Genomic DNA, 22,765 nt, shown 5'->3' on the forward strand with positions numbered 1-22,765 from the left:
TCCAGAGACCCCTCTCATAACGTGACAAAACTTTTGTCTGTAACTGACTTTTTTTGACCAAAAAGTCTGTTAGGCGTCAAGAAAACTTCACAAATTCCGAAGATTTCATGACGTGTTAAAAAAAATTATACAGTTTTTCATGTTTCTGGTTGTTTCAAGTCTCACGTTAGGTAACGCCGTTTACCTTCAATGATGTGTTCTCGTTTAAACGGGTTTTGAAATTGATATTAATTTGAAGTGGTTTCATGTAACTTAAAAAACCGGAAAAAAAAAAAAACTACGATCATTGTGGCAACTCTGAGAATATTAAGAACATATATCATAATTAAGGAGGAATCCACCACAAGTTCGAGTGACAAGCGGACAAAAACTTTGCATCGAGGTTATTTACATTGTATTGCAAACTTCTGTGAGACTGTTTGCTCCGCTTCCTGATCGGATTTCGCCTTTAATTGGCTCTTGTTATAAAATGAGTCAGAAAAATTATCCAAAATCAACACCAATCTGCGGTTTACCGTTAGCTACTATTACAGACTGCACCGAGACTGCATGATGTTTAGCTGTCTTGCTGGGAACGGTTTAGACTACGAGTAGTCCCTCTGTCGCTTAGTCCGTCGTGCGTGACGTTCCTCGCCCCCAGGATTTCGCGCGGCCATTTTTTCCTCGTGGTTTTCTTTCGCGTCACGCACGACGGACCCAGCGAAAGAGGGACTACTCGTAGTCTAGGAACAGTTCCATGTAAAAATAGGCTTGATATCACATTTCCTAGGGTGAAACAATTTCTATTTTTTTTTTTTCGCTGTACATCATAACCAAACAAACTTACTTGTTGGATTAACCTAATCATAACTGTTAAGAGTCCACTGAATGTTGCTACCACAAGGGGCTTTTAATTCACAAAAAAATAACTCTTGCACGAAAAGGTCGAGACAGCAGAAAACAAATCGTAATTTTTAAGAAGATTACGACATTTCTTAATTTATAAGACATGTTTCGATGTCACTAACACTGATTGACGGTCAGTTACAGAATATTTGAAAAAGCCGTTAGGACTATATAACAACTAGGCGAAACATGCATAATTAATTAAGATTAAGTGACAAACATTGATTACATATTTGAGTGAGTTATAAAGTGTTTGAAAGAATATAAAGCCTAAAGCGTAAGTGTCAGGTTGACGTGATGAACTTGTTGCTTTAAATTGGACTTTTCCCAATTTATATGCATAGCCTCCTTAAGTTTAAGTTGAAATTTAGTAGGGGCGGAATCAAGGATTTCGAAACAATCCGCAGAGCAAGATTGACGACAACGTTCTAAGCTTTGCAAGTGTTTGAAGACGTGTGAGGACTTGTCTGAAGAGAGATGTTCACAGACGCGTGTGGAAAAATGACGACCAGTTTCGCCGATATAGCAAGCATTGTAGCAAGCACAAGTAAATTTGTAAATCACGCGTGAACGAAGTTCTTTAAGGACGGAATCATTCACTGAGAAAGGATTTCTTAATTTAACGTGGTAAACACTAATTTGATGTCAAGATCATTACAATAACGATTGTTAAGGCGGCGTATTTTGCTTTGAGCTACAGTAGAAAAACGGCCTAAATAAGGTAACTTATAAAAGTATCGTTTACCCTGTGAAGTAGTATTGGAGGAAGGAGGTGTTTGAGTGGAGCCATAACGGTCAATGGTTGTGTTCAAATGTCGGTAGATATTGACATTTAACTCTTGGACGCCTTGTGTGCCTATGTTTAACTGACGTCATCATTTCACCGGAAGATTAAGTCGACATGTCCACCCGAGGCCGCCAATTTTTTCCTTACCGATGCGCGCTCATGTAGACCGGAACTAACCTATTTCACGGGAAAAGAAGCCTAAAAATAGACCGGTCCGTAAAAATGCCGTGACATAGGCTTAGTATGGGAGCTGCATGCTCCTAGTGATGGGCACCTGTCCTATATGAATAAACTCTGCCAAGATCGGTTATCTCGCACACCGTATTTGAAGTGGCCGCCACTTCTAGTACGATTTAGTGTAATATCACGAATGTCGTTCTCTTATTGGCTGTACTGTTCTATGGCATGAGATAGAGCTAATTCCATCATATTTCACCGCGAAATCGAGCGTCTGATTGTTGCCTTATGGTATTTTACAAATAGACCGATGTTATTGTACAAAAAGAACCTGAGGCTAATTATGAATAATCCACTCGGTACCCACCTATACCTATATCTCTCCATGCCATAAGGCGTATAACCATCATGGCTCCTGGAATAACCCAAGGCTTAATTTGAGACTCTCTTTCCACCTATTTCGACTTGCTGCTTGAGCTAGGCTGGAGCTGTCACAGTCGCCCATGGCTGCCACCCAACTGCACATGTGTTGGGTGGCAGCCAACTAACTTCCTCAGTAACTCTCCTCCACTTGGTTTGGGTCGACCTGGTCTTCTCCTCCCCCCCCCCTCCCCCCCTGGCCAGCCTCCACTAGCTCCAATGCTGCAACGCAGTGCTCTTCTCTGACGTTCCTCATTGTATGTCCAATCCATGACCGGCTCTGTTCGCTACTGTGATCTCCTGATGGTTTGGGGCCACGTTATTCTTAGTGTGCGCTTCATACATTTATATTGGAAAGCATCTAGTTTCTTTGCTTCTGTTAAGATTCAGTCGGTGCATATATAGAATCCATCCATAGCAGGAATCACAGTGATTAAAGAGGGCCACTTTGCTGTAAAAGTAGTTCTAAATTCCACAAAACATAAGGTGGTTTCTCTATGAAATTCATTTTCTTTTTTTGTATGCTCGGTGTAATTAGGTCTTTCTTTGTGTGTTTGTGACCTTTCATATTGCTAATTGTTTTGGAATTAAATCGAAACCTGTTGTTTTACACTGAAGTTGGTATGAAGACATGATTGATCATCGCAGTTATAAGTTGTGAAATTAAGCCTGAAAAAAATTCAGGCTTTAACGTTAAGGCCTGAATTTCCTTTCAGGCTTTAATTTCACAACTGCTTTAGCTGTGTGTATAACTGCAATGATCAATCATTTCTTCATCTCTTTCTCCGCAGTTCAAATATATGATATTTCATATATTCACTTGTACTGAAGTTGGTGTTAATTAGGTGGCTGAAACAAATTTAGCCGAGCGTAATGTTTTTCATTTAAGTTATAAGCATTAGAAGCTTTTACTGGAGTTCATAATTTCTATAAAGAGGAAGATTGCTCATTCCAAATCACGGCTAAAAACTGGCGCATGCTACATCATTCAAGAAACTACTGATCTGAGGTGAGGCCATAGATAATTGTATAACGTTTTGCACCGTCCCGTCAGATCATTGCATAAAGCCGCATTTCTCGGCGTGCTGAACCGGCGTATCTCTAATTCTGTAGGAACCATATCCCGAGACCAGGTTGCGACAGGTAACTCGCAAAAAGGTATTACTAAGTATAAACAGCTTGTTTAATGTTACAATTTATTAGCTGAAAAATAGTAAGTCTCAGGTCGAATTTAGTTTTCCGTCTTAGGCAAAGATAACAGTCTCAGGGTTAACCTAGTGAGTTAAAACTTATCTTGAAACCTATCTTGAAAGCGTCGATAGATTCTCCGTAAGTCAATGTCCTCTTCACCTACAAACACATGACATAGTGCTATCGGTTTCAGGGCATCCAGCACAACGAAAAAGAAAACACTTTTGCTCAAAGAACTAAGGTCCAGACCAAAATGACAGACATCTTTTAACGCGTACTTCATATGGATAGCAGGCTTTTGCTCCAGAGATTCAACGCTGACAAATCGCTGGTCGAATACAATTTTAACTTCACGCATGCACTGTAGATGGATAGACTTAAACGTGGAAATAACTTTACGAACAAAACGCAATCGAACGTCAGGAACATCTAAGCAGGTTGTGAAGATACCGATGAAGTTAAAATGCTCACTTTGTTCATAGTAATCATTAAAAGAGTTCCGTCGGCTAAACATGACTTGAATGGATTTTCGCTTTGCATACTTCTTTCGCCTTTCTTGAACTTCTTTGTCGTGTAAACTCTCAAGTACTCTGGTTACCCGAGAAAGAGACATCCAATAAGTTTACTCAGTTTAACTCCCCTAACTTGAGTTCACCACTTGCTGCACACTCGTACTCTGAAAACAAATCAATTAAGGTTAAATTTTTAATTAAGCAAACGTCATAAACAGTGCGTAAATCGATTTAATTAAAATCTGGCGTAGCTAATTGATAATTAGATTTTCGAGATGTTATTCTCTGAGTTATTTCCGCAGTGCAAGCCTCGGGCTGGACACATGTTGCATTGAATGAACTCGAGCGTCTTGGAGAAAATAGAGGGTCTGGCTGAAGAAGAAACGCTAATCTATCTCAAACAACCATCTCAAGGGCCACGGGTCAATAGCCCATGAGGCGAAGCCCGGCTACAGGTCTAATTGTTAATTAGTGTGCAGTGGCTGGAGGTCGTCCAGTCGTCTATGAAATGACGACGTTTCTTTCGTTTTTCTAAAGTTTTGGAGGATTATTTTGATTCAAATAAATAATTAAATTCCTTAAAGACTATAAGAAGGACATTTACGGTTTCAGGACTTTAAAAAACTTGAAACTGAAAAAATTATGTACACGCACATAACTAACACATAAACTTTACATAACAATTCAGTCCGAGCGATCTTTCTCAGGCACGAAGTTTAAGGTGACTCCTGAGTACTTAAAGCTGTCTAACGATTTTTTTTTTTTGAAACTTTCTCAGAATGTTCCCTTCCAAGTACATTGTTTTGAAAAGAAATATGATGGGCCAATCTTACCCCTAAATGTTACATTTTACGGTAGCTGGAAGGGAGGTCTTTTAAAGAAATACTTAATAAAAAAAAACTTGATAGGAAGAAGTTCTCGAGTATATGGAACAATATTATATATAACTAATGGTATATTCACAACATTTTAAGCGACATCGACTCAAAAGGTTTCTGGAGTCGATGTTGTCAAGGCCATAATTTGCATCCTCGACTAACGGATTTGAGCACGCTTTTAGCTATAACACTTTTTCCTTCCAAACAATTTTTTGGAAAAAAATTTTTAACTTAAAGAGGATAATTTGTACACCAAAATTATGTTATATAAAATCTAGGTCAACATGCTCGTTTAAGGTGGCTGAACAAAGTTTTTGATACCTGTATTTCATTCACCTTTTTCTCTAAAACCCTTCATCCCTCGGTCGCCAAAGATGGCAGCAAGCAAGTTAAAAACACAAACTTTGGTTTTTTGGTTACTCTGACGTATGTGCCGTTGTCATGGCAGAAAATCTAGTCATTAGATTTTCTCTATAATTTGCATGCAACAAACTTGTAACGATTCTCACAAGTTAACACCATTTTGCTAATAATTTAACAGAGAGATCTTTAATTATCCCTTGTTGAGGGTTCCCTGGAATATCTGGAATTTCCTTTGTTAAGTTTCAATTATTTTCAATACTCCAGTTACTTATTTCCTAAAGTATTTTTGTGCCAAATTTTGTGAAATTCTAATGAGTGGTTCTCGAGAAATAGGCGTATTTCCGAGAGTGCAATTTTTCATTCAATCGCATTTTTTTGACTTACTACGCATGCGCTGCATTTAACTGGGTTCTTTCGATAACAAAGAAAAAGCTGAGAATTGCTGGGTTCTTTGCATCGTTACCTTTTCTAACATACCTTTGTGATAAAACACTAAAGCCGTCAATACACTGCGTTCAATTATAGAGAAAAATAGCACAGATAGTACGGGTGTTGAGTAAATAAAATGATCTCTCTATTAACGGCATGTTTGTTTTTTGCAATTCTTGTGCGCGTGCTGAATTGCATCAGCAAAAGTGCGCGCAAAAACTGTGTGCGGCCACCTTAAGAGAAAACGAGAATTTATTTCTCCGTCGAGCTTAGCTTGAAGGAAATCTCTTGATGTTGTGCATCTGGATGCGATCGTGAGCGCGCGCTAATGACGCAATGACGCAATGACAATTAGATTAATCGCTCTCGATTTCTATGAAGTGTTAGAAAACAGTCCTAAGAAAACACGCGCGCTGATTGGTTAAAAATCGTGTTTCTATTTAACAAATTGACGTCAGTTTTTTATGTGTCTCTCCTCTTATTGATGATAAATTGCGTCATAACATTGTCAAAGTGCCTGGGGAACCACGAGCCGCAGGCGAGTGGTTCCGCAGAAAACTTTGACAATGTTACGATGAAATTTATCATCAATAACAGGACAGACGCATAAAAAACTGACGTCAATTTGCTTTTTACAATAACAAGACCCCAAAATGGTCAAACGCCGTGAATAAATGAGGGGAAAAGACGCCGTAAACTTGCCGTAAACAGAGATAAGTGAATTTTATTCAAAATGACGCGAACTTTGTCGATAGCTTTTCTCACTTTTTGATTGGCTACTTAAAAGAAGTCAGTAAAATCTCATTGGTTAAAAGGTTGACAGTTTGACAGCTGAAAGTTGAACTTGAAAGCTTGCATAAATTAACATTTTATCTGCCTGTACTCTTATTGATGATAAAAATCAGCCAATTAGCGCACGAGAATTAAGACAGTTATTGTAAAAAACTCGATAGAAACACAGAACCAGCACGAGCTGTTGACGTAATGATGGCGCGAGCAAAGAGAATTTACATTTTGATAATTAAAGTTAACAAGTTTTTGTCCTTTTTTTCGTCGCGGTGTTTTCTAAAAGAAATAGAAGACATGTCCTCCGTGTTCCTATCGAGTTTTAGTATAAATATACTAGCGTTCTATCACGAATGCCGTTCTCTGATTTGCTACGCTACTCACTATCTATTCTGTGATAGATAGTGAATAGCGTAGCAGTGTGCCCTTGTTAACAAAATGACGGCCGCTTCTTGGCGTTTTCGAAGTGTCTGTGAAGAGGATTTAGATAAATTTTTGAACAACTAGTAGATTTATACTAAAACAATTAGATTAATCGCTCTCGATTTCTATCGTGTGATAGTTGATTCGGGCTGCGCCCTCGTCAACTATCGCGCGATAGAAATCTCCAGCTCACAGTCTAATTGTTTAATAGAAACACTCGTGAAAATTTGGGAGAACTCGTGAAAGTTTGGGAGAACTCGAAAAAGCTGTGGAAACACTCGCCTGCTGCTCTTGTTCCCATAGCATTTCTCGTTCTCTCAAACTTCCGCTCGTGTTTCTATAACTATACACGGTACATGTTTTCTATTTCTTAAATAGTTCATTTAGACTTAGGCCTCATCAGCTATCATCTCCTACAGTTCACCATTAAATTTTCTCCGATTCTTATCAGGTTTAAGCAGGAGCCTAGTTTAAGTTAATCACGTGACGCGATATTGTTCATCGGCGGATCCGAGGAAAATACCCTAATGTATATTACTCGTCCATAAATTTTTCTGTAAACAAGCGGGCTTATAGAAAAAGAAAATCGAAAGACGCAATTTGCTGGGTTTTTGTCTGTTTTCTTATAGAAGTTTTACATTTGGCTTTCACGCCTTTCACCTAAAAGGTTGAAAATGATTCAACACTCTTTAAAAATTAGTGTTGAGCTCGAGATTGCTAGGAGGTGATAGTTGATGAGGTCGAAGGCCGAATCAACTATCGCCTCATAGAAATCGAGAGCGAGTAATCTAATTGTTTTAGTAGAATTCTAACTGAAATAAACGCAAATAACGGTTTCTAACTATCTTTCTACGCATTATTGAACTTTACGCTTTAAAAATCGCACGCATTGAATTGTCCTTGGTAAATTTGTTGTTGTTTACGCGCGCGCACCCGTTTTCTCAATAATTTCAAGTTTTTAAATTCAAGAAACCACTAATGTCCTTCTTTTAGTCTTCTCAGGAATTTAATTATCCATTTAGATCTAAACATTCTTCCAAAACTTCGGAAAAACGATAAACACTTCGCATTTTGTGGACGGTCGACAGCCACTGCACTCTAATTAACAATTAGACCCGTAGCCCGCAAGGGCTACAGGTCAATAGCCCGTGAGGCGAAGCCGAATGGGCTATTGACCCGTAGCCCTTGAGGGTGAAGGGTCTAATTGTTTTAGTATCACCCAACTAGTCGTACAGAAAAGGTAATAATAAAGTTAGCAAATGCAAGTTGAAGAAATATTTGTTTGGGAATAAAACGAAAGAAAGCGCCAGGCTCGATGGCGCCAATTTCGCTACTCGATGACTATTACTAATAGTCCCCTAGTAGCGTAGCCAATCAAAATGCAGGATTTGCATTAGTCCACTAGTTGGGTGATACTAATGACTGATAGTATACGAGTAGCTCTGCCAATCAGATTGCAGCATTTGCATTAGTATATATACTAGTAGAATTCTACTAATTAATATTAGTAGAATTCTACCATTATACTAATGTAAATGCTGTAATCTGATTGGCTGAGCCGTTGAACACTATCAGCCATTAAGGTGCAGTGGCTGGAGGTCGTCTGCAAAATGGCGACGTTTATTTTGTTTTTCCAAAGTATTGGAGGAACATTTTGATGCAAATAGACAATTAAATTCCAGAGAAAGCTAAACGAAGGCCGTTTACGGTTTCTTGACTTTCAAAAAAGTTGAAATTATTGAAAAAACTCATGCGCGCGTGCACACAACTTCAATTTTGAATGATAATTCAATCTCAGCGATCTTTTTAAGGCGCAAAGTTTAATAGTACGTCGAGAAATAATTGGAAACCGTTGTTTGAAGTAAATTTTAGTAAATATTCTACTAAAACAATTAGAACTCGCGGGCGGAAGAAAATTTAGTGGTGGACAATTAAAGACAATAGAGTGTTTATGTCTTGGAACTGTCGGTATGATAGTTGCCCCTTGGAAATTTGATGTTTTTAAAACTTGCACATTTGAAGACCATGTAGTCAGCATTCTAAAAATTAACAATTATATAATGAGCTCGCGATTTCTATGAGGTGACAGTAGATTCGCCCTTGGGGCTCATTAACTATCACCTCTTAGAAATCTCGAGCCACTGTCGAGCTCATAATCTAATAATTGTGAAAAAGTTTCCTCGCCAGATACACTCTATAGTCTTTATCGTTCACCACTTAATTTGGCGACGTTTCCCCGTTTTTCCGAGGTTTCGGAGGAATATTTAGAAACAAATAAAACTAAAAGAGGGACATCCACGCTTTTCGAAACGTTGAATAAGGTCTGAAAATTCAGTCTGCCCGAAATATTATTTCCACCAATCAGGGCTAATGTAAGAATCAGCAACTTACCGCCCCCACATTAGAAGAGCCCTGGGTACAAGGTTATCCAAAATGGACGATCGTTCGCGGCTTTCTTCGAAAAGGAGTCTTTACATGGATTTGATGCCTTTATGGTCTTTCTAGTTAATGATTTATTTGTGTATAAAACGAGTTCATCTCAGAAGGCTATCATAATGAACAGTCTTGGGTCAAGTAGTGGAAAAATAACGCCACTGCAGCAAATGTTAGCTTCAGGATCAGGAGCCTTGATAACCAGTTTGTTAGGTAAGACTTAAGCTTACTTTTGTTTTTTCCGTTGTCGTAAATGCCTCTCGCTTATTTTCGCACATTTTAAGGTTGCTAAATGTTACTCTACTACTTCGGACAAAGCTCCCCGATACTTAAAAAACAGGATTCCACGACTTGTAAAACAATAGATTTGTATGATGTAACATCCCACATTGTGTGAAGCTGTAAGCCCCAGTAAGCGCTAGTAAGAAACACGTGCAAATACCGAGTTGAAGTTATTTGAACCATGCAAATGTTAGTTTGATTTGTTATTTTCCTTGCCCTATAATTTCCACTTTCTCATTTTTTTTGTGTAGTAAAGTAATCATGCAATTTTGGTTTGTAATTTTTTAACTTGTACTTGCTACTACTAAGGTGTTTGTATACCTGAGGCGACCCCCGTTAAATGTTTGCTTTCCCATTACTTTCCTATTTGTCTGATTCTTGTGTCTGTAATTTGTCGACTGAAGGTATGTGTAATTAGTTCTGATCAGCTACCTATCCTCATCTGTTAGGATTTTTTGTAAGTTGTTTCATTTTGATATTAATTTTAGTCTATTGTATGTTGCTTTTTTCAGTGAAATTATAAATAAAGGTTGACATTCACAAAAAATAAACAAAAAAAAAAAAAACTGAAAAAGCTAGTGTTAACATAGAATGCATACTTTTAGAGAATAAGTAAACAGGTGTAAATCACAAAAAAATAATTGTCAGTAAGGGTCAGATTGGGCAAGATCGAATCAAATCAAATTGTATTTGTAAAAATACCTCAAGTGAAAATGTGCACCTGGTTAATTTAGCTAACATAACACTTGCATTACCTTTGTTTGGTTTGGCGATGGATTTTTGCGCACACTAAAGTCACTAAAACAAGTAACACAAGGCTGCCTAAAGGGCCTTTGATTAATTTTATTTTATGAATTTTAATCAATGGTTCTTTTACCTGGATTTTACTCACAATCTTGTGCCTTGAAATGCAGAATTAGCTGTTCTTCAGGACGTAACATGTCGATCAGAGTTGATCATCGAAAACGTAGTCGATAAGTCGATAGTACTCGATATTTGTCGATAATTGTCAATCAACAAGTTAAATTTGTCGATAAAAGTCGATAATCACAAGATTTTCAATTGATTATCGATTTTATCAACAAAAATGCAGAAAAATGTTTCAATCAGCTACAAAATTCAAGTAACCAAACCAATAATAGCTCCAATGACTTTTTTTTAATGCCGAGTGTAAACAGCTCTTCAGTAAATCTGTGTGGTAATAAACTTAAATAAAAACCTGAACAACCAAGTGGTCTGTTATTCATTACAGAATAGAATGTTTAAATTACCTCAAGAAATGATCGATTAACAGTTTCAGCTGAACTAAATCGCGATCTTTTGCATAACTCGAACCAAACTAGTTCCCAGGGTCTCTCTAGGCGGGGAGATGAGAGATCCTGGGAACTCGAAGTTGTGCTTCTTCGGGGGGACAGAACGGGTCAAAGTTTAGACTAGATGCGGGACAAAATCGGGGCCAGCAAAGTAATTAAGAAGTAAAGTAAAGTAAATTGACATTTTATTTCATCAGTGTTTTTACTCAGTTCAACATTTGAAAAATACAAGCTCCTACGACTCTCCTCCCTCTCCACTAGGTTGGCTGTATTCGCTGGGTTTGTATGCCCCTTGCTTCTCCTTGCACCTGTGACTGTTGTACACTCCACAACCTACGTATGCCTACGCCATACATCGTTTTTGTATTTCCGATACTTGTCGATTGAAATCGATCAAAATTGATCAAAATCAATCATAATCAAACAAAGTCGATAATCACAATAAATTGTGTGATCAACTTTTATCGATTTCCGATATTTGTCGATTGACTAGTATCGACAACGATCGACAATGATCGATTTTTATCGACTATCGAAATAATCGACATGTTACGTCCTGTGTTCTTTGTCGCGAATCATATCTAGAAGATAAGACTAGACTATTTAATTGTATGTTGTCTGGTGTTGTATTTGTTGGCAACCAAGAATATCATTCAGGCAACAAATCTAAACCTAGTCCTTTTGGAAACTTATTAAAAAAGAGTTCAATGGAGTGTGATAATAAGTAATATCAGTGCTACTACAAAGCACTGGCAGTTGATGTCTGCTAGGGATTTAATTCTTTAGACCTGATGTTTTGTTCATCTGTGTTCATCAGATGTTCATAATATGGCCCACCTCAAATTTGTTACATTGTTTGCAAATCTCTTGGCATTACATACTGAGGTAATTATCTACAACAAACTAAATTTGACATAACTAGATCACGTTGGAATCAACATGTTTAATCTAAGTGCGGTCTCTTAAAACTTGTATAAAAAGCAATGATATGACCTTGAAACAAACAGGTTTATTGGAGGCATCTGGTTTCAGTTGTCCATTTTAAGCAAGTTTAGAAATGGTATCTAATATACACATTTTCTAAGCAACTTGTCAGTTTATATACACATATAATATTACACACTCTCAAATGTGTAAATAAGTGCTGTTTCAATCTCTGTATAATTGTGTTTTGTGCTTTTGGGTGAAGCCTTGAGCAAGCTGATTCTCTAGGGTAAGGCTATAATATTATTTAAGTTTCATGCAACACATGAAATCTAAACACTAATTGGTATTATTTGATTATTTTTTCTTTTGTAGTGACTCCTCTAGATGTGGTTAAAACAAGACTACAGGCCCAGCTCAAACCTATTCCAAAATGTAATTATACTCATACTTACTGTGTACTGTGGATCAGGTATTAGTCATGGTACAGTAAAGCTATCCCAGATGACCAACAATATGCTTTGTGCCCCTCGTCTCAAAGCATATATTTTCTGAAAACTTAGTGGACAAAGATGTATTCATTTTAAGTAAAACTTAAAAATTTACTCTGTCCTGAATATAGCACTTGATATCCAAAAGTGCAGAGACTTACTGAGTTCATTATGGGGCATATTTTAGCAGGGGAGGGTGATTAGCATTGCAATGCATTTTACATTTGTAGCACCTTAGGGTTAGGGTCACGTTTTTGTGATTCTCACCATTCATCTGCCATCTTTTCAGGAATTTTTAATTGGCTAGCACTAAATTCTAATGATCTTATTCTATTATTAACTTTTGTTTTCACTGATCTGTGTTCAATATACCACTTTGGTCACTGACAGTAGTGCCTAGCTCAAGCCTTACTGAAAAATTTTGACCCCTTTTATCTGTTTGGGTGCCTTCTTTTCACTGGAAAAAGAACACAACCTTTTATATTAGTCTCTCTGGCTGATTTAGGCAAAAAACAGAGTGACAATTTAATGATAGCTATCATTTATAAAGGAGCTAGCTGAGAATAATTTTTCCTTCATAACTTTGTTTGGAATCAGCCTTTCTGTGAATTAAAAGGTCTCAAGGAGGTCTATCAGAAAATAGCAATAAATAATTTCTTCAAAAAAATTATGTCAATTTTGGAGTATTTCTTAAACCTTACCTGTGGTGGTGTGGAGTCTTAATGGTAAGTGTGGTAGAATCCAGATCATGTGGTCCGTTGTCATTTTGGGGACAAGACTCTTTACTCTCCCAGTGCTTTTCTCCACCTAGGTGTATTAATGGGTACTAGTGAATTTACTGTAAGAGTCGAAATACTGTGATCACTTTAATTTGAGATTTGATTCAATTGTGTACTTCAGGCACCAGAGCAATCCTTGAAACCACATACCAAATTATATTTTTGCTGTTTGTGGTTTGTTTTCATATGCCTAAATATTGGCCTTTTCCTTGCTACACAATAATATTCTATAAATATTTCTGGTGTTCATGGGTTTCGGAGTTGCAGTAACCATAATGCTAATGAGGCAAAATTTTGACTCAATATGGTCTAAGCTCCTGTAAGCGACTACCTGGGCTTGACATTTTGGGTGGTTGCTTGTGGGAGATTCGACTGTATGTACATTTTGAACATGTTGTTAACTCTATTCCATTGTTTTTGTTTTTGTTGTTAGCTCCATGTTATTTGTTCTGCAATGGCCTCATGGATCATCTATGTTTGTGTGCCAACCTTGGCTCTCCATTCAGACCATTTCCTCATACTCCTCATCCTCCTTTTAATTCAACTTTGGTATGTTTATTCTTTTTTGGATGGCTGCCCAGTCTTATTAGCTCACTAAGGTTATTTTGGGCATGTACTCGTTTTTATTTTAAACTTATTTTTGTACGATTAAATAGGCCCTTTGCTTGATCCGGTCACATGGTACAAAATCACACGTGCTGGTGAGCAAGTTCCGCAGTGGGACTTCCAAAACAAAGGCAGGTCCAGGTGGACTGGCACAAGTGGCATTGTTTTGGAAGTCCCACTGTGCAACTTGCTCACCAGCATGTGTGATTTTTTTCCATGTGACCGGATCATGTAAAGAGCCTATTTTAGCTATGAGTGAGTGCAATATAAAAAAATTGAAATTTAGAAAGGGAATCTTTATACAGTCTTTTCATTGTTTTATTGCAACCTAGTCTGCTCCAAATATTCTGTTCCATGTGTTTGCAGTGTTCTTACTACTTGTCGCACTACCTGGTCTAGTTGTGGGAATCCTTCAAAAAATTGAAATGGTGCATTTAAAGCCAAGTAAATGCATCCTTTTTGGCACACAAGTTAAGATCAGATGCCATGAGGAAAATGGACTTATGAGAAAATAGTGGGCAATTTTTTCAATTGACAATCAAATACTTCAGTTTTTCTGCTTGAAAATAAGACACTCACGGTACAATTTCAGCCATGATCTTGAATCATATAACTGACCGTGTGGATTGTGGCCTTGTGTTATTTATTCCTCATGGTTTTTGTAGGGAGCAAAGTTACAGGCTGGGATTAACTTTGAACCTGGGAGGGCCCTGGGACCCCCCAAGGCAAAATCCTGGTGAGGCCACTGTGTTAGTCCACTGCAGATGGATTTAGGAGAGGGTTTGAAGAGAGGATGAAGAGCAACCTGATATAATGCTTATGAAGGTCATTTCCTTACATGGGCCCCATAACAATTAAGAGTGCTTTCCTCTCTTGGAAGGGTAGGATCTGAAATATTCTGTAACAGATGTAACTATAAATTAAACTTATGTTGTGTAGGGTGCTTCCTTGTTCTATATATTAATTATCTTCAAGTTAAAAGGTAGCCTTGTCAAGTTTTTGTTTGATAAATAACTAAGTAGATAATGGCTTTCTTCCAGGATGCTCTAATCAAAATACCTCGCTATGAAGGTCTGTCAGCACTCTGGAGGGGCCTACCACCAACTCTGTAAGATGTTTGTTTGCTTTGATTGTACACTGTATCATAAACTGTAATTTAATATTGCTTTTCATGGATTTTGATAGCATCAATGAAAAGAAGGATGACTTGTGTAATAATTTAACTTTGATTTTAAAGACCTTTTATCACTTACCACGATGCACAATATTCAAACAACATTGTTTATTGTACATTGCAAACTAGGAAAGTGACCAAATTTAAGATTGTGAATGGTAGCCCATCTCCTTCACTGCATTTATTGTTGTCATTTGATTACTATTTGATGTTTTTTTTGTGCGTGTGTGTAACTCTGTATTTAGAGTTGAGATTTTTTATGAGCATACTCTTTCACAAGATTAGTGGCAGATTAATCTGGCTGTAGCCAGATCATTCAATTCACATAGTAATAATTCAAAAATTTCTTGTGTTGATTGGTGATAAGTCAAATCAGATCCTAAATGCATATTGTAAGGTTTATAACATGTTTATTAACCTTTTATTCTGGTAATTTACTATGTTTGTCAAATTTAGTCAAATTTACTGTGTCCATGAATATTGGATATGTATAGCAACCTTGGGTCATGGAGAAATGTCCTTGTAGGATGCAAACACAAAGACATATATTGTTTTTATTTATGTTGCAGTGTAATGGCAATTCCAAACACAATGATTTATTTTACACTTTATGATCAACTCAAAGTGATGTATGGCTTTGAAGAAGGACAGAAAAATGTTTGGTCACCAATGTTTGCTGGAATAACTGCTCGAAGTAAGATCTCGTATCAGGAATAAATATTTCAAGATTATTAGAGAGAAGAGGAGCCTATTCAGTGATTGATAATTTGGACAATTTACATTCATGTAACCCTCCTCCCTGCCCCGTGCTTATCCGCTAAGTTTGTGTGACCCACATACACGCTAGAAGTGTTTTTTTAGGTAACCTAGCTGATACCAAGTAACTTTAAGTTAGACATGAACTTGTATGTTGAATAGCAGACTTCATCTGACTCTACATGTATACATGTGCATTTACAATCCTCCGTAGGAAAAAAGATGGCGACTGGTACATTTACCCATAATTCTTAGCACACGAAACCTTAACAACGTTCATAAAACCATACAGAAACGTGATAAAATCTTCAAACCTAGGCTACTCAATGCCCTTATAGCAAAGTGGAAAACGTTGTAAAAATTTGGCTTTTTTGTGCCCTGTAGGCTGTGTCAGGTTTGCAACGTATTGTGGTAAAATGTACAGCTGCCATCTTTTTTCCTATGATGGACTGTAGCACAATATTTACACTAAACACTGACTTCTTTTCTCCTCAGTTGATCATCATTGAATTCTAGCATACATTTCTAGGTACATTGTAACTATTTTGTACTGGTGGCATGAAGTTAGTTTTATATTCAGTTTGATGAGGCACAACAATTATTATATAGTGATTGTTTTTTATTTGCAGCTATTTCTATAACCTGCATCTCACCAATAGAAATGATCAGAACCAAAATGCAGGCAAAGAAACATTTCAGTTATAAAGGTACTGACATAAATTTCTTATTCTAACCTCATTAAAGTTTGAATTGTTCTATGATTTAAGTTACATTTTTTTTAATTGTACAATTTCTGTTTACTGAAGGTGAAACTACAAATGATATCAACCTTGTATTTTTCATACTTGAATCATTCCTACATGTACTATTAGTACTTGTTCACAGGTCGCACTTATAATATTTTTCTTTTAAACAAAGTCATGTAACTTAAAATCGTTGTGGAGAGCTCTGTGCTCCACAAAATTATGTTTGCAAGTGTCTTTTCAGCATTTTGAACACATTTTTGCCAAAAGCAACACTGCAGTTTTCTGTTGTATGTAAGATACATATTTGTTTGAAGATTTATATAGTGCATGCTGCAAGAGTTTCCAGGCGCTGAAACATGCCATAAACCAACTTTGTTGAGGCTTTTGCTGCTTTGGTGTGCCCTGTCCCTGTATAAGTGACCTAGTGATTTAGTTACACAAAACTTTGAAACTGAATAAGTATGGGCCACTAATGCATTAACACTTAATTTATGCACTTGTTGTGTGAGTCAGTGGGTTGCCTAAGATGCAATAAATGACCATGTAGCAGCCTTGTTTCTTATCTTATTATTGCTAAAAATTCCTTCAATTCACCTTTAGATCTTATCAGTGTAATCAAGAATGCCATTCAGCAAGGTGGAGTGTTATCTCTCTGGCAAGGACTGGGGCCTACATTATTGAGGGATGTACCATTTTCAGGTACATAGCATTTACCATGAGGGATGATTTGGACAATCAAATTTGTTACTTTAACTTTCATCACTGGACATCAAAATCGCACTATATTTTTTTAAGTGATATGCAATACAACAACAAGCAAATTGCACATACAGGTTTGATTTACAAAATTTTACCAACACTAGTTATTTGAAAGACATTAAGAAGTACGACATATTATATTTTTGAAATATGTAGTTACTGAAAATTTGAACTGAAACATTTCTAGCTACTTTTGTCAATAAGGGACAAGCCCATTTTTTTTTTCCAAATTTGAAAAAATTCTTTTATATTCCATCATCATTGCATATCATTGTTGAGGAGTTTGTAGATCTTAAAATATTATTACAAATCTTAATACAACTGAATTACTGTGTCCACACATAACCTTTTACAAAAGTCAAAAGTGATTCACAAAAAAATTGTCAAATCCAGAAAAATATTTTGCAAATCACAAAAAAAAGTGTACTGTGGTGCTGTCAACCAGTATCGGAGGTTTTATGACTTTGCCACCATTTTATCCAAAATGGCAGTGTTCTGTATCTCTTGTGTCTCTGTGGAAACCAACAATATTTTGTTTTAAAAGTGGTGCAAAAGTTCCAGATAAATCCCTTAGTAACACACTAGAAGGGAATGTTCTTTGTCTTCTGCATTGGTGAAGTCATTGTCGTAATACTTGACCTCTAAAGTGGAGGATCGTAGGGGATTTAGCTAGCCAAATGAATATTTAAAAGGAAAGACCAACAATTTGGTTATAGTGGCATTGAAAGTGGGTCAAGATTTTGGAGCCAAGGAGTACATTAAGTATGTAATTGTAGGAAATCATGTCAGTGATGTTTAGTACTTTGTATTTTCAGCTGTCTACTGGACAGGGTATGAGCTTCTGAGGGCTAGGTTTGCTGAGCCAGGTTTCATGGCTAGTTTTTCCTCTGGAGTATTGTCTGGAGCCGTGAGTATATTTTATTGCACTACATGTTTATCTACGTTACATTCTTGTTATTAAATTTTTATTAATGATCCTAAGAAAAGTGAATGCTATCTTAAATTTCAAAATACTTTCTGTTGACACCTTCGTCATCATCAGTTTGGAATGGAATTTAAAGCAATAGGCAGACTGAGTCCCAGTCCCAGTCACTACGTACTAGGCTTCAAAGTACTTGACGGTTCTCTCTAATTAAGTTGACATTGGGCATATAATTAAAGTCAATATCTTTGTAAATGGTTCTACTGCAAAGTGTTTGATTTTCAGCTTAATCACTTGGTCTCCACCATGCTTACTTTATCAGAGTTCCAGATAAGTGGAGGGGGTGGTGGTCTCAGGTCAAACACCCTACAAGGTCAGCAACATGATCCGACAAATTAATAGAAAATTTGGCTCAACTACAGAATACAGGGCCACTTTTAGTCATTTATCCACCAAACAAGCTGGCTTGTTTGGCTCGTTTACTCCTTTGTCATCTACTGCCAAGCCAAACAAGCCACTTAATGTATAGACCAAGGACTTAATACATATAAAGATTATTCCTTGTTCTTTAATCCACTGCCGAGCCAAACGAGCCACTAAATAATTATATGCACCTTCAAAAGTGGCCCTGTATTGTGTAGTTGCTCTGAAAATTTATAATGATTTGGTTGGAGCAGGGGAAATTGACCCGTTGAAATACCTTTACACCCAACCTTGAACTTATCTGGAACCCTGCTTTATGACAATTTGTGATGTTTTTGAGCAATGATCAATCTTAACTGAGCTGTACTAGCAAGAATATGCACTTTTAAAAGACAAAGCACTTTTCTTGCAACTTTGTATTCTGAAAAATGCCCTCAAACCCAATGAAATTGTATTTTCCATCAAAAAAAATATAAATGGCAACATGATGTATCCAAAATCCAATCCAAAACGTGCAGACACGAAACACTGTAGTCAAAACAGGTAGAAAACTGTAAACTTCAAACCTGTTAACTAATTATTTAACACAAACAACTGCAACTTATGATGGTTTTGTAAGCCAAGATTCCCTTGGAAACTCGATTCTCATCGGCAAAAGTACAACAAGTGACGTTTGGGTTTGTAAATACTTCATTCTTTAGCTTGAGTGCAATTTGTAAAGATGAACTTTGTTGTTTGACAGTTTGCAGCATTGATCACTACTCCATTTGATGTGGTAAAGACACATAGGCAGATGGAGCTTGGAGAACTTGTCTTTAGTATGTACACCACTTTACTAGCTGTTAATGAAAGTGCTTGAACCCCTGACCAAATGGGGTCACACTTAATACTTATCATTATAATTGTTGTGGTTTTTCTTAATTATTTCGAGATATTCATGATTTCAAACAAAATCACTTCTGTATTGTTGACTGTTGATGTAATGACTTTGACCTTCTAAACCTTACTCTGTTGTTATGGAGAATTCTAGACTTTGCGAAGTTCCTAATTTTCAGTGATGTCACAACGCAAGTACAATTCCATGTAGTCCTTGTTTGTACAATGTCAAAACTTATCATTTTTTTCATTATGTTATGTTTTATCATTATATTAATAACGTCATTGTGTTTTCATTGTATTAATTTTGATGAACTTTACAGAAGATGCAAGTGCTGTCAAGAAGTTGCCTTTCACATTCTCTTTGATGTTTCAACTGTACAGAGAAAGTGGATGGAGGAGTCTCTTTGCAGGTAAGTGTGGAAGAGTTTTTGTTATGGCCACATACAAAACTAAAAAGGTGTCCGTAACTGGAACTGAAGGCTTACAAGAATGGTTGTCATAAGCGGCCTCTAAAGGTGTAAGGGATACATGTAGATGGTCGCTTACGGGAGATTGCCTAGGAATGCAAAAAATACCACCGCATCAAATGAGTTTTTTGTTGTTGTTTTATTGGCCTGTGCAATGCCGCAACTAAGACGATAACTGTGTTCAATACAGGCAATAACTGTGCACTACAATACTAGGACTGGCTATTAGTGATCAAAGGACAAATCATAATTGCAGCTAACACTAAAATTAACTAACCAGATCAGCTAACATTAACCACAGTGACAGTCTCACAGCAACAAAATCCAGTGACACAATTCACAAATGTCTATGACTATATTTTATACTCAAGCCTTATCCCTTTCGGGTGATCGCTAACCGGATCTCAAAAACAGAGGAAACGATAAGTCCAAATCGTAAATCCTTAAAGTGTGAGCGCCTTATGGGAATGTCCCCTTACAGAGTTTGTACAGAGTTTGTATGGGAGTTCAAACACGGTTTTGCGGTGAAGACTGTCATAAGTAGGGTTGTTTGCGAGAGCATAAGAGAGCTTCCACTGTAGTCAAACAGGGTTCTTTTCTATTTGCGGTATTACTTTTGTCTATAAGCAACGGCTGGAAAAGCAGTTTTTACATGGTGTTCAGGAAAAAATAGACAGTGAACATTTTTACGTAGGCTCAAACTTTACTGTTTTAAAGCAAAAATCTTAGATAGTAAATTCCGTTTGAGTAGTACTTGACTAAACTTGTACTTAGTACTGCACTAAAGATACTGACACTGAGTATTAAACATGATAGAGTTTTGCTGAATTTTCCAGGTGTGTCAGCAAGAGTCATGAAAGTCGCTCCAGCATGTGCAGTCATGATCAGTACTTATGAATATTCCAAGTCTTTTTTCCGTCATTACAACATGGAGAAGGTGGCATCAGTTACCGTGTCTGACACAGTTTGATTCAAGTCGTTCATGTGACATCAAAACATTATGTGCGACCTAATAAAAGACTGATAATGATGCATGGCTCACAAACACCACATGGGTCAGCGCTAGCTCAGTACTGGAGTCAGTTGGTATTACTTACTGACAATTGATCACAAGCTTTACACTATGGACATGGGATACATGTTACCTGGACGGACATGGAGGAGATTAACTGGAACAATCCACAAGATTTTTTAACACCCAGCAGTAATCGATCACCCTCCTTGAGAAAGATAATGGCCAAACAAGAACAAATGAACCGTACAAAATAGGTAGTGTAAGGTCTGGGATGTGATACAACTGTAGCTGCAGTGAAACGTTTCTACCGGGGGAAGAATCTGTTAAATGGTGAACTGTGAACATCTGGCTATCAAGTTAATGTTTAGTTCACTTCTTTCAAAAGAAATTAAAGTAAATTGTTCAGGAGTGCATGACAGTATCGAATGCTATAGTATTGAAATGTAGTTTGATCGTGACTAACAATATGAACTTTGCCACCTTTTTGTTCTTACCACATTTTGACGTCATCTGTGATGTATTACTGAATGTACTGTAAATATACTGTAAAATAATATTTGAATAGGTATGGTTTATTTTTAGCAACAGAAGAAATGGTTGGTTTGTTTATATTTCGGAGGCATTAAATACGCCTTTGGTTGCATTTGGAAGAAATTCTGAGGGGTCAGTTCAGTTTCAACCAGTTTTTGGATAGGAAAACACCAGTTTTGGATTCACAAAAAACGGGTTTGCGATTAAAAAGAACAATTTTAAGGTTGTAAAAAACCGGTTTGAGGTTCATAAAAGCCGCTTTGAGGTTTGTTAAAATCTGGGTTGGGTATAGAGCAAAAACTGGTTTTGGCATTGCAAAAAAGCGGTTTCGGGTTCAAAAAACGGGCGACCGACAAACTCGGTTCAGGGTCGCAAAAAACTGGTTTCGGGATTGAAAACTAGGGTTTCGGAGTGAAAAAAAAAATTGGTTTAAAAAGTGAAAAAAGCAGTGTAGGTAATCTGGTGAAAAGGCAGTCTAGGCCATTAGAAAACGCGGCCCGATTTTAATGTCGAATGACTCAGTTATAAAAGGCCGGTTTCTGGGATGAAGTCAAAATCGGCTTGGCCTCGATTTACTGTTTGGGTTCCGGTTAAAGTTAGGGGTAGGGTGAGAGTTTTAACTACCCTAAAACTGCTTTGTTACGAAATTCCCACTCAAAACCGTTTTTTGCTTTCGACCGAGCGTAAAACCGATTTTATATGAATCTTCAAACGGTTCTTCCGAGACCAAAACAGGCTTTTTAGGAATCCAATATGGGTTTTTCCGATACTTAAACTGTTTAACCGCAATACTAACCCGAATTTTTTTTCAAGAGACGTCTGCGTGATGGGATTTCTTGGCATTTTCGTGACCTTTCCAATATGGGAATGGTGGATGCGCAAGGGAATGATTTCCGTCCAACCTCTCAATAACCCTACCCCTAACCCTTACTCTAACTCTGATCAAACCTAACCCTTAGCTGCCTTTACATACCCTTAGCTATCTAAAAGTCGATGCCCAAGGCAATTGTTTCCATTCAGCCAAAGCTTTGCGTCCAATGCAATGCGTCCAAAAATGCTTTGTCCACTGTTCCCTCTCGAAGAGCCACAGTCCGACTTGTGGAATATTCGATGCGCAAGGAAAATATGTCCCTGTTCTATAAACAGGCCCTCTTCTACTTGTACTATACATAAATGATCTGTCGATCTATCTCTCTAACCCCATTTCGATTATTGTAGTGTCGTATGGGGGAACTGCAACAAAACTCTTAGTGCTAAGCTTCAAAGATTACAAAATCCCGCTGCGCGACGAATGAAATTTGACAAAAAAGAAAGATGAACAAGTGGTAGAAGGGTTCTCATTAACTCTTCCCTTCTCGAATGTTAGATGGACTGTATCATGTAAATACTTAGTACGAAGTTTTATTTCAATGTA

General features: G+C 37.2%; 1 protein-coding gene across 1 annotated transcript; it reads left to right on the top strand.

Annotated features, from left to right (window-relative positions):
* Positions 1-9,269: 9,269 nt before the first annotated feature.
* On the top strand, positions 9,270-22,721 carry LOC145487530 (mitochondrial glutathione transporter SLC25A40-like). Its single transcript, XM_081466352.1, has 11 exons — positions 9,270-9,497; positions 12,179-12,238; positions 13,507-13,622; positions 14,720-14,787; positions 15,423-15,547; positions 16,239-16,316; positions 16,956-17,054; positions 17,930-18,021; positions 19,202-19,277; positions 19,659-19,748; positions 20,642-22,721. The coding sequence occupies exons 1-11, from the start codon at positions 9,344-9,346 to the stop codon at positions 20,773-20,775; spliced, it is 1,092 nt and encodes a 363-aa protein (XP_081322478.1). The 5' UTR covers positions 9,270-9,343; the 3' UTR covers positions 20,776-22,721.
* The last annotated feature ends 44 nt before the right edge of the window (positions 22,722-22,765 follow it).

The sequence above is a fragment of the Orbicella franksi genome, chromosome 5 (genome assembly GCF_964199315.1).
Source record: "Orbicella franksi chromosome 5, jaOrbFran1.1, whole genome shotgun sequence".
NCBI lineage: Eukaryota > Metazoa > Cnidaria > Anthozoa > Scleractinia > Merulinidae > Orbicella > Orbicella franksi.